Source organism: Phyllobates terribilis, unplaced genomic scaffold (genome assembly GCF_046119375.1).
Source record: "Phyllobates terribilis strain yellow unplaced genomic scaffold, ASM4611937v1 Scaffold_2__4_contigs__length_985480577, whole genome shotgun sequence".
NCBI classification, from domain to species: Eukaryota; Metazoa; Chordata; class Amphibia; order Anura; family Dendrobatidae; genus Phyllobates; species Phyllobates terribilis.
The window spans coordinates 702,307,010-702,322,263 of record NW_027362762.1 but is presented as its reverse complement, the minus strand read 5'-3'; the positions used below and the strand labels follow the sequence as shown (position 1 = coordinate 702,322,263).

Below are 15,254 nucleotides of genomic sequence, written 5' to 3'. Positions count from 1 at the left end.
AACTAGTTAACAGCAGAGGGTGGATCTCGGATCCACACACGGCTGTTAGAGGCACGTGATGGCTGATTAAATGAGGCTGTTGAGCTATTGTAAATCTGAAGCCTCTGTCACTCCAGCTCTATTCCCCTCTCAACTTACTATTTTCTGTATACTATACATTCCTAGTATGGAAATACCCTACGTAAGGTCATATATATCACTGTTTAGGCATGCCGGAGAGCCCAGAAAGAAACAAGCACAATTCCAGATTTCACTGGAATAGTTTGCAGGTGTCATGTTGTATTTGATTAGTGAAAGGAAGGAGATGATCCAGGTTCAAGTCCATGATTCAACAATGTATTAATATGGCATAAGCTAAAAAAATTGTGACTTGTCTGTTCTGACAGGATATGAAATGTTTGGATGCATTACAAACATTATGGCTCGAAGAAACCAGAACAGCAGAAATCCTCAAAAAGTGACCCCATTTTGGAAACAAAACCCCATGAGGAATTCATCTAGGGGTATATTGAGAACTCTGCACCAACAGTGTTTCATACTTTTTTTATACATTACAAAATTGCGTGTATATATTATATTATAGCCTGTATAATATATATTTCTTTTTTAAAAAATTTTTTTCTAAAATGGCAATTAGAGAAATAGAACAGTTAAATTTGTTATGCAATTTCTCCTAAGTATGGCAATACCCTACATGTAGTTGTAGTCTTCTGTTTGGGCACACAACATGACTTAGAAGGCCATGAATACCTATTGACTTTTGGCAAGCTAATTTTGCTGGAATGGTTTTACAGAAGTGCTGGACTGATAATCCATGTGTGGAGGCAACAACAGCTATTCTGTAATTTTTCAGATTTTTTATTTATTACATTTTTTTCGCATTTACCAGGCAGAATAAAAAAACTTGGTAAATGTTTATTTTTTTGCATCACCGTATTCTAAAAGCCAAACTTTTTTACTTTTCATGGTGGCAGGATTGTATGAGGGCTTTTTTGTTTTGTGAGACAAACTGGAAATTTAATTTGTATAATTTTGGGGCAAATGTGGCTTTTTGATCACTTTTTATTATTTTTTTAAAACCAAAATGACCAAAAAATCCTATTCTGGCTTTGTTTTTTAACATCTAGGGCTACATGACATAGCAGTTTTAAATACTATTACTATACTGGTTTGGTAACAGAGAACATTAAAATTAAACATTTCACAGCCCTAGACCACCAGGGATCAGGGCATTAGCCATGTTAACTGGACTAAGCCACCAGTAATACTGCATAAAACCTTCTCACTGCTGTAGATCAGGGATACATCAACTCTTTTAGCGCCCTCAACCACAAGGGTTACTGTCATTTACCCCTTCAAATGTTCTAGATAACCAGAAATTTTGACATAACATCTTTACTGATAAAACAACAGCATCGAAAGAGGGTGTAGAAAGTATAGTGGAAATGTATTATGCCAAATACATAATGCAACATTTCAACCTGCACAGAATGCAAACAAGTCAAAAAACCAGACAATGTGAACTGAGGTCTAAGATGGCAGACATACAAGAAACAGAGGCATGTTCACACTAGCAAAAAAGAAGCAAGACAAAAATATATCTCATACCCTACCATAATTATATATAAATGTAAAGCAAAATTGCATAATAAATATAGGGTACTTAGTGAACTATTTTTGATCAAAAAAAGTATACAAGCCGTCCCACCAGCGGCAAGGTGACCCTAAATTGGGACGGTACCTATACTGCCTATATTAAAAACCCTACTGTATATCAAAGTTGAAGTAATGCATATAAAAGGGTAGACAAATAGGACCGGGTCCCAACTCCAGACCACCTAGGCCCGTGGTAAGCTACATATATACCAATCAGCTCAACAAAGGGCATGCCACACCCTTAAATTGCACAGAATGCAAACAAGTCAAAAAACCAGACAATGTGAACTGAGGTCTAAGATGGCAGACATACAAGAAACAGAGGCATGTTCACACTAGCAAAAAAGAAGCAAGACAAAAATATATCTCATACCCTACCATAATTATATATAAATGTAAAGCAAAATTGCTTAATAAATATAGGGTACTTAGTGAACTATTTTTGATCAAAAAAAGTATACAAGCCGTCCCACCAGCGGCAAGGTGACCCTAAATTGGGACGGTACCTATACTGCCTATATTAAAAACCCTACTGTATATCAAAGTTGAAGTAATGCATATAAAAGGGTAGACAAATAGGACCGGGTCCCAACTCCAGACCACCTAGGCCCGTGGTAAGCTACATATATACCAATCAGCTCAACAAAGGGCATGCCACACCCTTAAATTGCACAGAATGCAAACAAGTCAAAAAAACAGACAATGTGAACTGAGGTCTAAGATGGCAGACATACAAGAAACAGAGGCATGTTCACACTAGCAAAAAAGAAGCAAGACAAAAATATATCTCATACCCTACCATAATTATATATAAATGTAAAGCAAAATTGCTTTATATATATATTATGAGATATATTTTGTGAACATGCCTCTGTTTCTTGTATGTCTGCCATCTTAGACCTCAGTTCACATTGTCTGGTTTTTTGACTTGTTTGCATTCTGTGCAATTTAAGGGTGTGGCATGCCCTTTGTTGAGCTGATTGGTATATATGTAGCTTACCACGGGCCTAGGTGGTCTGGAGTTGGGACCCGGTCCTATTTGTCTACCCTTTTATATGCATTACTTCAACTTTGATATACAGTAGGGTTTTTAATATAGGCAGTATAGGTACCGTCCCAATTTAGGGTCACCTTGCCGCTGGTGGGACGGCTTGTATACTTTTTTTGATCAAAAACATTTCAACCTGGCATATAAAAATCTTTAAGAGGTTGAAACGTGGCATTATATATTTGGCTTTCTACACCCACTTTGGATGCTGTCGATTTGTCTGTGGATTGTGCTTATGGCCAAGTGGTCTACCGACTGTGCGTTCTGCCTCTGTGAGTGCTGCCACCATTTGCATAACCTCTTCACTGTCCTACACCACTTAGGATTCTGAAAGTCACCCCTTTATTGCCCTAGACCACCAGGAATACATACATCCACTTGATTGTTATAGACCACCAGGAATGTACTGCAGATATTAACCTTTACTGACCGGGTGCAGAATAATAATATTTGCCTGTATGCTATGTGACTGTGTATACCGGGCTCTTTTATAGCCTATTATTAGATTACTATATGTTAATGTGATTCTCCATTGCCCGATTTAAAAAGGACCTGGGTCCCCGACTTCCCTGCTCATTAGCCTCAAATGCATTGAAGGAAATTGCACTGTCCCACCAGTCAAAAGACCACCAGCTGCAGCATCCAGATGAATGAAGTTTGCCATACATGAGTGTATTAAAGGGGTTGTCCCCTTTCAGAAAACGTTTTCCTGCCAGCTCAGTCCATTGTAAAAATAAATAAAATCGCACACCACTACTTACCCTCCCCAGGTCCAGCACTGGGTCTCAGCCAATGTTTTGGTTTCTCTTGTTTGGGTGCAGCAATTACATCCTGTCGACAGCGCTGCAGCCAATAACTGATCTCAGAAGCTGGTGCTGTCCACATTTGCAGAGCTGCTGAGCATAGAAATAGTCTGTAGTGCCGTCGACATGACAATAACGCAGAATCACAGGAGTAGTGCTGAATACACATTGCTGGACCCAGCAGTGTTAGTAAAGTGCAGTTTGTTTTTTACAATGAACTGAGCCGGCAGAAGAAATGTTTTCTGGAAATGGACAACTTCTTTAATCCTGTTATCAAACACTATGTCATCCTTTGCAGCCATTGTTTCAATTGCTCCGATATATCTAACATAAAATATAAAGCAGTTTTCAAATTTAACCAAAATTTCTTATCATTTGGTGTCTAAAACTCGAGCACGAACTGTGTCGCTAGACTACCAAAACTTCTATATAGTCTGAATTTTCTATCATATTCCCTTCAACCTGCCCCCCTACTTGTTTGCTAACTAATAGTAAATAGGTTAGCAAGAACTAGGGGACAGATGGAATCGAGTATTTCTGCAGGATCAGACTGCACAAGCTTTGTTTGCCGCTAGTTGCTATGGCATCACATAGGCCTGCATAGGCGCTGTAAACACATAACGGAAAATAAATATTTTTTAAAAGATTATTATATTTTTTATACACCTTTCTACGTGTGTGTGTGTTTAAAATTTAGGTATCATCAACTATATTTTGATAATTTCAGTCAGGTAGTTTTTTATTTAATATGTTACTTATTTTATTTTTATTTCACAGTTTTTTAACTACATTTCTATTTTGCCAGATATTTTCATCATTTTCAAATTGGTACAAAAATGTTCAGATTTCCCTTTTTATCTGTTTCCTTATTTTGCTAGATTATTTCTGTTCCAATGTGGCTTCGAAATATAATATAAATGTATACACAGAACATCATATATTTGTAAAATCCAACTTCTTTTGTGCTCAGATTATTTGTATGTTATAAAAACACCAGTATTTTTATTGCTTTTGTCCATGTCCTTAATCTCTCGGATAGATTCAATACTTAGAAACCAATAACATTGTTTTAAATGATTGATAGAAAGTTATGGGCAGAAATGTAAGTTTGGCCATTCCCTGCCTGTTCAGCAATACATTGCTAAATGTTTCTTTGTTTGTTTTCACAGACGTCCTGCCAGATCACATTAATTATCAACTTCCAGATTCAGACTTCCAGGCGACCCCGTATTGTCAGTATACAAATGTGCCTTATTCCCCTGTGTTGCAATCCCCAACGTCACAATGCCACTACAGTGCATACAGTTTGGAGACCTCCTATAGTGATGGGCAATATGTCCTCAGCACATGTGACATGGGTAAAGCACCCTCAAACATGACGCATTGTGTGGAAGATATGTACCCTACTGTAAAAAGGACAAGAATTAGTCATTCTAGCATTCGGATGAAAGGTCATGAAGAACTTTGTGTCGTATGTGGAGATAAGGCTTCTGGGTATCACTACAATGCACTTACTTGTGAAGGGTGTAAAGGTCAGTAAAATACTAGATTATGTTCTTCTAAAACAAGTCACATGTATGTCCATGTCAAATAATATAACAACTTTACATGATGCAAATGTGATCAAGGAAATTCTTTACAACATAATTAACTCCAATATATAGAGGCCACTATTTGTTGCATCAAAAGTAACAATTCAAAAAGAAAAGGTAATTGTGAAAGGGAGTTTGTCACCCCCGGAATGCTAACTAAATAACTAATACAGATACATGAGGGGGCTTCGGTGCACTCTTGGTGTAGCCAAGAACCCAATTCATTGGTACGCCTCCTCAATTTGCATCATGCGCACTGTCATAATTTGGTTAACAACGCCCAAGAGAATGTTGCCTGAACCGTGCAGCTGCGCTCACATAGTGGTATTGCTAGCTCTCATTGCTGGCTCCTGTCTGCAGTACAGTACCTAGCATCTGCCACAGACAGGAACCAGCAATGATACTACGTGAGCACTTCTGCAGTGTCCGTGTGGAGGTGCTGTGCTGCTGATTATCACATTTTGATAGACAGCGCTGATCTCAATCAATGGCACTGCAGCAGCATTCACATAGTGTCATTGCTGGCTTCTGTCTGCAGTACAGTACTTAGCAGCAGCCACAGACAGGAGCCAGCAATGATACTACGTGAGCGATGCTGCAGTGTTTGGGCGGAGGTGCTGTGCTTCTGATTATCACATCTGGATTGACAGTTCTGAACTCTCTCAGTGGCACTGGAGCAGCATTCACATAGTGTCATTGCTGGCTTCTGTCTGCAGTACAGTACCTAGCAGCAGCCACAGACAGGAGCCAGCAATGATACTACGTGAGCGATGCTGCAGTGTCCGTGTGGAGGTGCTGTGCTGCTGATTATCACATCTTGATTGACAGTGCTGAACTCTCTCAGTGGCACTGCAGCAGCATTCACATAGTGTCATTGCTGGCTTCTGTCTGCAGTACAGTACCTAGCAGCAGCCACAGACAGGAGCCAGCAATGATACTACGTGAGCACTTCTGCAGTGTCCGTGTGGAGGTGCTGTGCTGCTGATTATCACATTTTGATTGACAGTGCTGATCTCAATCAATGGCACTGCAGCAGCATTCACATAGTGTCATTGCTGGCTTCTGTCTGCAGTACAGTACCTAGCAGCAGCCACAGACAGGAGCCAGCAATGATACTATGTGAGCGATGCTGCAGTGTTTGTGTGGAGGTGCTGTACTTCTGATTATCACATCTTGATTGACAGTTCTGAACTCTCTCAGTGGCACTGGAGCAGCATTCACATAGTGTCATTGCTGGCTTCTGTCTGCAGTACAGTACCTAGCAGCAGCCACAGACAGGAGCCAGCAATGATACTACGTGAGCACTTCTGCAGTGTCCGTGTGGAGGTGCTGTGCTGCTGATTATCACATTTTGATTGACAGTGCTGATCTCAATCAATGGCACTGTAGCAGCATTCCCATAGTGTCATTGCTGGCTTCTGTCTGCAGTACAGTACCTAGCAGCAGCCATAGATAAGAGCCAGTAATGATACTGTGTGAGCGGTGCTGTAGTTTTCATGCAGAGGTGCTGTGCTGCTGATTATCACATCTTAATTGACAGTGTTGAACTCAATCAGTGGCACTGAATCTCCAAATAGACACTACAACAGCATTCACATAGAGTGATTGCTGGCTCCTGTCTGCTGTCGCTACTCAGTACTGTACCGCAGACAGGAGCTAGCAATAACACTATGTGAGCACGGTTGCAGGGTTCAGACAATCAAGATATAATTAATTCCACAGTATGCAAATTGAAATGGAATAACGGTGCACTGAACTGTTGGACATATTCAAGGGCGCACTGAAGCCCCCTAATTTGCATATAAATTAATTTTTTTTAATTCCAAAAGTCTATCTACAGCAGCGATTTCAAACTCAAACACACAAAGGGCTAAAATGGAAAACTTGGACATAGTCGCGGGCCAACCTGTATACAGTATAATGGGCTCCACATAGTCCTCCTTACAGAATGGGACACATAGTCCTCTAAACATTATAATAGCCCCACATAGCTTTTCATACAATATAATGAGCCCCACATAGTCCTCCTTATAGTATTATGGGCCCTACATTGCCTTATATACAGTATAATGGTCCCCACAAAGTCCTCCATACAGAATAATGGCCCCACATAGGGGTGGTGGTTTTGGTGTCACGGGCCAAATATAATCACCTTGTGGGTCAGATTTGGCCCACGGGCCAGAGTTTGACATATATGATCTACAGGTATGATTTTTACAGGGGCAAAGTCCTCCTACATACCTGTATAAATGGTTTACTTAGCATTTTGGGGTGACAGACTCCTTTTAAAGTAGCTATTTATAGTAATTTTTATTTAAATAACGCCAACATATGCCACAGCAGTTTACAATTTGAAGAATTTGATATTTTCCACCCTAGAAATGATTTCTGACATGGGGCTAGTTGAAATTGATGATCCAGTATATTGAGTCCCAACATTCTCAGATAGACTACCGAGACTTTGCAACTCAACTAAATATAAATAGTGTCCCCATGAGGCACGGATAATGCAAACAACCAAAAAGAAAATACTTTGTGCTGAAGACGCAAATAATATACAAATATATGGTTAAAAAATCCAGACTTTATTTAGACTATAATTAAGGCATTGTACACAAATAAACACACAGGGTGAGCTATTGTGGGAAAAAAAAAACCTGAAGATTTAAATTAAAATGTCCATATAATACATAAATTGCAAAGATGCACCAGTACATGTCTTAATGCGTATATACAAAAGTGCATTAGTGCATATTTTAATAAATACATAGAAAAAGTGCATTAATATATATCTCAATACATGTATAGGGAAGATCATGGATCTGCATGTATACTGTAACTGTGTGCTTGTAGGTGGTTTAAAACAGTGAGGTTCTATTAATGTAATTATATGTATGTCCCTTTAAGTAGATTATCCCAATATAAATTTGTGAGGCTGAACAAACAATCATGAAGGCATAAATATGCCAGTGTAAGTTTGTAAAAGCTCAACAAGTAGACAGTTATAGATACATGAATGTGCCATAACACCATAAAGTTAAGTATTTCCCACAAGAAAATTCACTAGAAGAGATTTGTAAATATCACAGGTTATTAATACCAAACTCACATAGCAAGCTCACCCACCAAGCACCCGACGCGCGTTTCACCAATGCTCCGTCAGCATTGGTGACCATTGTGGGTTTGTCCAGATGAAGAAGTTTTAAACTTCAAAACGTATTGACAAGTAAACAGCGTTTCTGGATACCAATTATCTCTCATCCTTGATCCACTGGCGGCGCTGAATTAACACTTTATTTCCATTTTTTGTTAAAATCAGGAGTGAAACAATCAGAGTAAAAGAATAAACAAATGCACCACTTCTGCATTTTTCACCCACTTCTGATTTGATGTAAAATACTGACCAAATACTGAACGTGTGAATGTAGCCTAAAACTGCAATGTACTGCACCTGAATCTCTGACCCGCAAAGCTCTTCTTATCTTTGCCCCATCAGTTTAATACTGGTTATAGAAATACAGCTCTATTGGTTATATTGCACAATGTACAGTAAAAAGCATTTGACCTTTAATAAGTAATACTTACTCTAAAATTGGATATATTTTCAGCAAAATGTATTCTAAATTATTGGTTAGTGCAGATGCCGAGAAATCATTGATGCCCACCGAACCTGAAAATGGGGCTTTGAAAGGAATGTAATGGAAAAATTATCACACTTGTGCACCTCTGATCTATTCATTATCTATGGACTGCCGGAGATTCCCAAGTATAGCGCTCTTTCTCTGGAAATCTCATAGACAATGAACGCCACACATGCACGGTCACTGTTCCATTAGGATCTATGAAGTTCCAGTGATCAGAGCCCCACCGATCAGCAAGCTATCACCTATCCTATGGATAACTTGTAATGTTGGGGATAACCTTTTAATATCTTTTTCAGTTTTAGCCCAGTTCTATGTTTTATTAGGTGTTTGGATCATAATTCTGCAGGTTTTCTGTCGTTAACAATCCAAAAACCTGATCATCTATGATAATCAGGGAACAAGGGCAAATTTTCATCCTCTATTACAGAAGTGCACAACCCTTTTTGGTCCAAGGGTCACATTGTAATCAAGGGGCCATAGTAAAAATTACCCTCCTTGACATTTATGGCATATCAAAAGTATATGCCATTAATATCTGCTAGGTACAAATTCTGTATACAAAACTCTTACTTATAAGGCTGTGTGCCCACGATGAGCTTTTGGTGAACTTTTAACACTTTCGTCTTTTTGCTGTTTCAAAAATGCAGCGTCTTCCAGTTCCAGCAAAGTGGATGCGATTTATAGAAATCTGATGTCTTCTGTGCTTTTTTTTTACTCAGTGTAAACTGACCTGCGGTGTGTGCTTCAAATCAGCAACATGTAAATTTCTCTGGCGGGTACAATGAGTTTTTAGTGCAGATTTTCACTAAACAAAATGCATGTAATCCGCACACCATTTTTTTCCATAAAGTTTTGTCAAAGCCAAATACTAGGAAAATAAAAAACAAAGCAGCTTTATTTTGAGCATGACATACCAAAAAAAGAGAAAAACCACCACATCAAAAAACACACTCAAAAACACATTGAAAGAACACTGGTTGGGGGTCGTTCAGAGTGAAATCATGGGCTGCGTGTGCCCACGTGCCGCAGGTTGTACACCCCTGCTCTAGAAGAAATGAAGCTTCTTACTGGATATGTGCACACAATGTATTTTACACTCAGGCCAAGCAGAAACATTTTTCAAGCAGAAGACACGTCAGGAAACTGACGGTTTTAGCTGCCGGCAGGCTTTTGGAGGGTTTTCCCATTGGTTTTGTGATGTCTTTTTTACTGTAGCTTTCTAGTCGTTTTTTTTTTTCACTCCATCAAGAAACCACTAGGCTTTTTTTTGAGCAATAACAATCTCAAAATGTTCCAAAATATGTCCAGTCTTCTGGGTGTCTTTTGAGTTTTCCTATTGATTTGTATAGTAACGTACAAAGCGTCATCCGAACGGAAAACGGCAGAAGAATGGACATTTCACTTTATAAATAGAGATGCATATGTTTATTCTTTTGAACGCTTTTTTTTTTTAATAATTTTTTTTCATGCGATTTCCGTGGTGTAATCCGCATGAAAAAGACGTTGTGTGCACATACCCAATCATTGACTAAGAGCAGAGATCCCGTAAACTTTGAAGAACTGAAAAAAAAGTAAATTAGAAGATAGCATAATGCAAAATACATATATGCTGAAACCTGAAAATGCCATTGTAATGGTTAGATCTCACGACAGAAATGGGGAAATGATTTGCTATATGGACAAAATAAAACTAGTTGAATTTTTTTATTGAAAGCAGCTCAGAAAGTATTTCGAAACTTACTTAACATTTTGTATACATTTCAATTGTGAACTCTGTTAACAGCTAGAAGAATACTCATTCCATATATCATATATGATTAAATGATATAATATTTTATTATATTTTACAGGTTTTTTCCGTCGTAGCATTACCAAAAATGCTGTGTATAGGTGTAAGAATGGTGGGCATTGTGAGATGGACATGTACATGAGGAGGAAGTGTCAAGAATGTCGGCTTAAGAAGTGTAAGGCTGTTGGCATGCTTGCAGAATGTAAGTTTAGTATAATTCACATATATAAATTTTTTTGGGAACCTACTTATTTCTCGACATGTACAGTATGGTAAGACCAGGATCAAATAATATGAGCTGATCTGTAGTACCTGACAGCAGTCCCTACCCTGTCTGATAGCGCGGTGGAGTTCTGCACTGCTGTACACTGTTTACATCCAGCTTCTGCCAAAGCTGGTAACGAGTAATCGGTGAGAGGACTGGCTCTTGGACCCTTTCTGATGTGATATTGATGACATTGTTTGTGGATTGTTCATCAAGATCAAAGTTATGGAAAATCCCTTTAACAAAAAAATGTATACATCAATAGATACCTTAACCGATACCATCCATCAACCATACGTCACCCATGGAGATCCAATGTAAAATAACATTTTTACTGCAATGTGTAGTAAGATTGTATTGAATTTGTTTCATGACAAATTATATAAGTAAAGATGACTCATGAAAACAACCTTTTTCTAAACAGCTTATTTGGGTGTCAATCAGGGGCCCTCCTGCTCTTGACATCCCCTATGATCCAGAGCATAGTCACTCTGAGAGACTAATCCTAGTGGGTGCCATGTAATATCCCATGCAGCAGGGAATTGTTTGAGGGGCCACGGTTTACCCCTGGAAAATCAGTTTCCTCCAGTCTTTAAGAGCCTATACAATATATGTATAAAATGCGCTATGGGGTATATACAGTATAATGCAAGTTTTTTTAGATTGCATTTACATGTTGTGGCCGCATTGTGTTTTTTTGCCTTAATTATGATAATACCACAGCATTTTTGCAGCGATTTTAGAATATCGTAGCAAAATGAGTTTTTGCTGAGAGTGCGGAAACAAGATGCAACACAGGCTGCAATGTGTGAATGCACGGCTGCAAGAAACTATGTAATACTTTAAATACCACGTCAAGCTGGAACCTCACATAAAGAAATGCAAAAATGCATAGATTCCTGACTAGAATTTCTATTAAAAATAACATTAAATTATTGTGGCTAAAAAAAAACCCAGGGTGAACATACCCTTATAAACTGCTTAGAGGTGTACCTGTATACAGGCTTCAGGCCCCAGATCATAAGCGTTGATCACATGTAAACTAAAATACTTGTTTTGACCATGTAGTTACTGAACTAGCAAAATTATTACAATTCTGTAACAGAATAGCTGATAATAGCATGACTGAGGTCGATGAAGAAATAGTTTAAAGCCCTCAAAATGGTCTCGAAAATATCCTCTTCATTGCTCAGAGGCCTAATGGTACTCTGACAAAAGCAAAACCACTCAATGTATTACATCTTCGATTAACCTTTTTGAAAATCTGAATAATATAACCTATTTGTGTGATTTGGGGTTTATTTGCCAGGTTTGTTAACTGAAGTACAATGTAAGTCAAAGAGGCTCAGGAAAAACTGCAAACAAAACAGCTCAATATTCTGCAACGTGAAAGTGGAAGAAGACGCAAATGACAGCAGACAAGTTTCATCAACTACAAAGTCAACAAAAGTGAGTATAAGTTTTAGTCAACACATCAACGTGAAAAATGGTCTATATGTCCACACTCTACATTGGGCACAAATGTGACAAAGTAACTTGAGTAAGCATGTCACCGAAAGTATTATTTTTTTCATACCAGCATATTGATACAGATGAACCTTTTACAACCCTTTTTTTATACGTTTTTCTTGCAGATATTAGATGGGGTGTTCAGTCATATAATATTGATGATTTATGCTTAGAATAGGTCACCAATATCAGATCTGAGGGGGCTCATCACCTGGCACCCCCTCTGATCAGCTGTCATTAGCTGGAACAGCACAGCTCTGTTCATTGTGTAGAGGCTGCTGCTGAGAACTGCGGATCAGTTCTTATTCTTTTAAACAGGAGCGGAGCTAATGTGCAATATCCAGCAGCTTCTTCTACACAATGAACAGAGCTCTGCTGTTCAGATCTGTGCAATGTTTACATACAGCCACTAGTGGAGCTAATGAGAGCTGATCCATGGTGGTTGCTGGGTCTGGGACCCACACCGACTTGATATTGATGCATTATCCTGTCGATAGGTCATTGATATTATATGCTTAGATAACCCCTTTAACTTGTCATTTCTATTGATTTCATCAGGTAGTAACACGACTGGAATTGTCGTCTGAAGACTACAAGCTGATTGATCATATAGTTACTGCATATCAAAAATACAGTTCTCCAGCAGATGAGCACAAATTATTTGTAAGTACTCACTGTGGAATAATTCATATTGCTCATAACAATTATTAATATAAAAAGAGAAAGGTAATAGAAATTATCAAAAACATGTCAGTGTAGCACCATTGCCAACTGACCTGCATGGTTTCCTTTCCCCCTCCATGCAGGGACACTGGCCTACTCACTGATCTGGCCCCGCAGTGTGGTCCCCTTCTGCTGGCATGTCTCCTGCTTGTGCCGCCGCACTTCCTGGCAGCTCGCCTAGTGTGCGCGCAGATCCGCTTTCCCATACAAAAGGGGCAGCTTGCACATAATAAAATTCCCCCAGTGAATAGCTGGGAAGCATTTAGTATAACGAGTTCACTTGCTGGATGGCTCTCTGCCTATTACTAAACGTCATCCTGTATAAAAGACTCCCTCACCCTTAGGGAGTCGCCGAAGCAACAGCTTTCATTAGTATGTAGTCTCCCATACTAGTGAGTTGTTAGGTCCTCTGGTCCTGGTGTTTCCAGTGTTCTGTACCCGAATCCCTGGTCCCGGAGTGGCCAGTGCCTGAACCCAAATCGCTGGTCCGTGAGCAGCCAGTGGCTGAACATTGTCCCCTGGTCCTGGTGCGGCCAGTCCTGTTCCCAAAGTCCCCTGGTCCTGGTGTGGCCAGTGCCTTGAACATCGTCCACTGGTCCTGGTGCAGCCAGCCCTGTTTCCAAAGTCCCCTGGTCCCGGTGCGGCCAAAGCCTAAACATTGTCCCCTGGTCCCGGTGTGGCCAGTGTCTGAACATTTCCCTAGACTGCTACAACCCATCCCAGAAGTATCCGCCTAAGTCTCCATGTCAGTAACCATTCTGCAATAAACCTGAACCTACTAGTCTGAACGCCCTAGCCTGTGTTAGCTAACCTGACTCCTGGGGTCAGCTGTTACAGTACCGGTATCTGCCTAGGAGTGGTACCTGGTGTCTACCTGCAGCCAAGCCTGTCTCCACCATCTGGAGCTGCAGTGAACACCAGGTAACCGCTTAGATACGCCCCGACCCTGTGGCACAGTTGGTCCACTAATCCACTTGCGCCATTGGGTGAATCCAATCCCTCTGTGGTTAAGAATTTATTGTAATTTTAAAATATCTGCCTTTTTATCATTTGACTCAGTTAGAAGAAGCAGCAAATCCAGAAGAAATATTCTACCAAATTTCTGAAGCAGCTGTTATGCATGTGCAAGTACTCGTAGAATTCACAAAAAGGCTCCCAGGTATGATCATTTTTATGGCTGTCTATATAAAGGATAACATTTATGTTAGTCACAAATGAGATCGAACACACAAAAGGAGAGAAACATAAGCTTTCCCTTTGGTATATTTACTCTTTTTTACAAAATTGTTGCAGCATTGCTTTTTTATAGTGAATTGTAATCCTATTATACCAAACATATACCATACTTATTTCAATTATTTTAGTTGGTAAGTTTCAAAATGAAAGCCATTATCGACAGTAACCTCATTAACCCCTTAGGTTACAATATTTTTACCTCATTTTGGACTTTCTTGGTGAAACCGCATTTAGCTTATAATGCCACTGACATACCGATTTGTGGCCTTTGTAATAATTGACTGTCCAGAAGCTCCTATCTGAAAGTAATGCTACTGTACTACTATGTATCTGTAAGAAGCAGATAAGCAGTGCACTACAATGTAATTCTAATGTGTTCTGTACATGAAATTCTTCAATGGACAGGCTTTGCACAAATGACTCCATTTAACAGGTCCAGAGGTACCCTCACCTTCATACTGTAACTGTACTTTATTGGGGATACAGGGATCTGGACAAAAGGGACCCATGGGTTGTGTCTACAGATTAGCTGCTGGCCAGTGGAGTGAGCTAGCAGAGAATGGTTGACTAGCCGGGTCAAAACCAGAGAGTGGAAAAAGAGGAGAGAATCAGAAGACAGAGAGGAGGCCAGGGAATAAGGCAAGGTCAGAACCAGGAGGACTGAGTCAGAGGCTGAATCATCTGACCAGTAGATCAAGCCAAGATCAGCAACAGATATCAAACAAGCAGTAGCAAAGAAATCAGGAATATTAAACCAGGGTGAGTGTACACTTATAACTGGCAGCTCACAGCAGCGCAATCTACTGGAAGTTTAAATAGGGAGGAGTTCTACCTCATAGGCCACAGCAAAAATCTAATTATACCTCCTAACTGGATGTTTTGGAGAAAAACAAACACTCCATGGCTGGACAGCACCAAAAAGATTTGGCTGAACCCTGAACATCCAGTGATGCTAGCAAAACCACAACCTCTATCGTCAGCACCGTCCA

At 39.6% G+C, this 15,254-nt stretch overlaps 1 protein-coding gene across 1 annotated transcript in view; it reads left to right on the top strand.

Moving 5' to 3' along the window:
• The window catches only part of LOC141226067 (bile acid receptor-like), a 143,174-nt gene that overhangs the window by 110,871 nt on the left and 17,049 nt on the right, over positions 1-15,254 (top strand). The window contains exons 3-7 of the mRNA XM_073667125.1: positions 4,677-5,039; positions 10,594-10,734; positions 12,107-12,246; positions 12,865-12,969; positions 14,089-14,188. Of these exons, the coding sequence (XP_073523226.1) occupies positions 4,677-5,039; positions 10,594-10,734; positions 12,107-12,246; positions 12,865-12,969; positions 14,089-14,188 (849 nt within the window). The remainder of the gene's footprint in view (positions 1-4,676; positions 5,040-10,593; positions 10,735-12,106; positions 12,247-12,864; positions 12,970-14,088; positions 14,189-15,254) is intronic.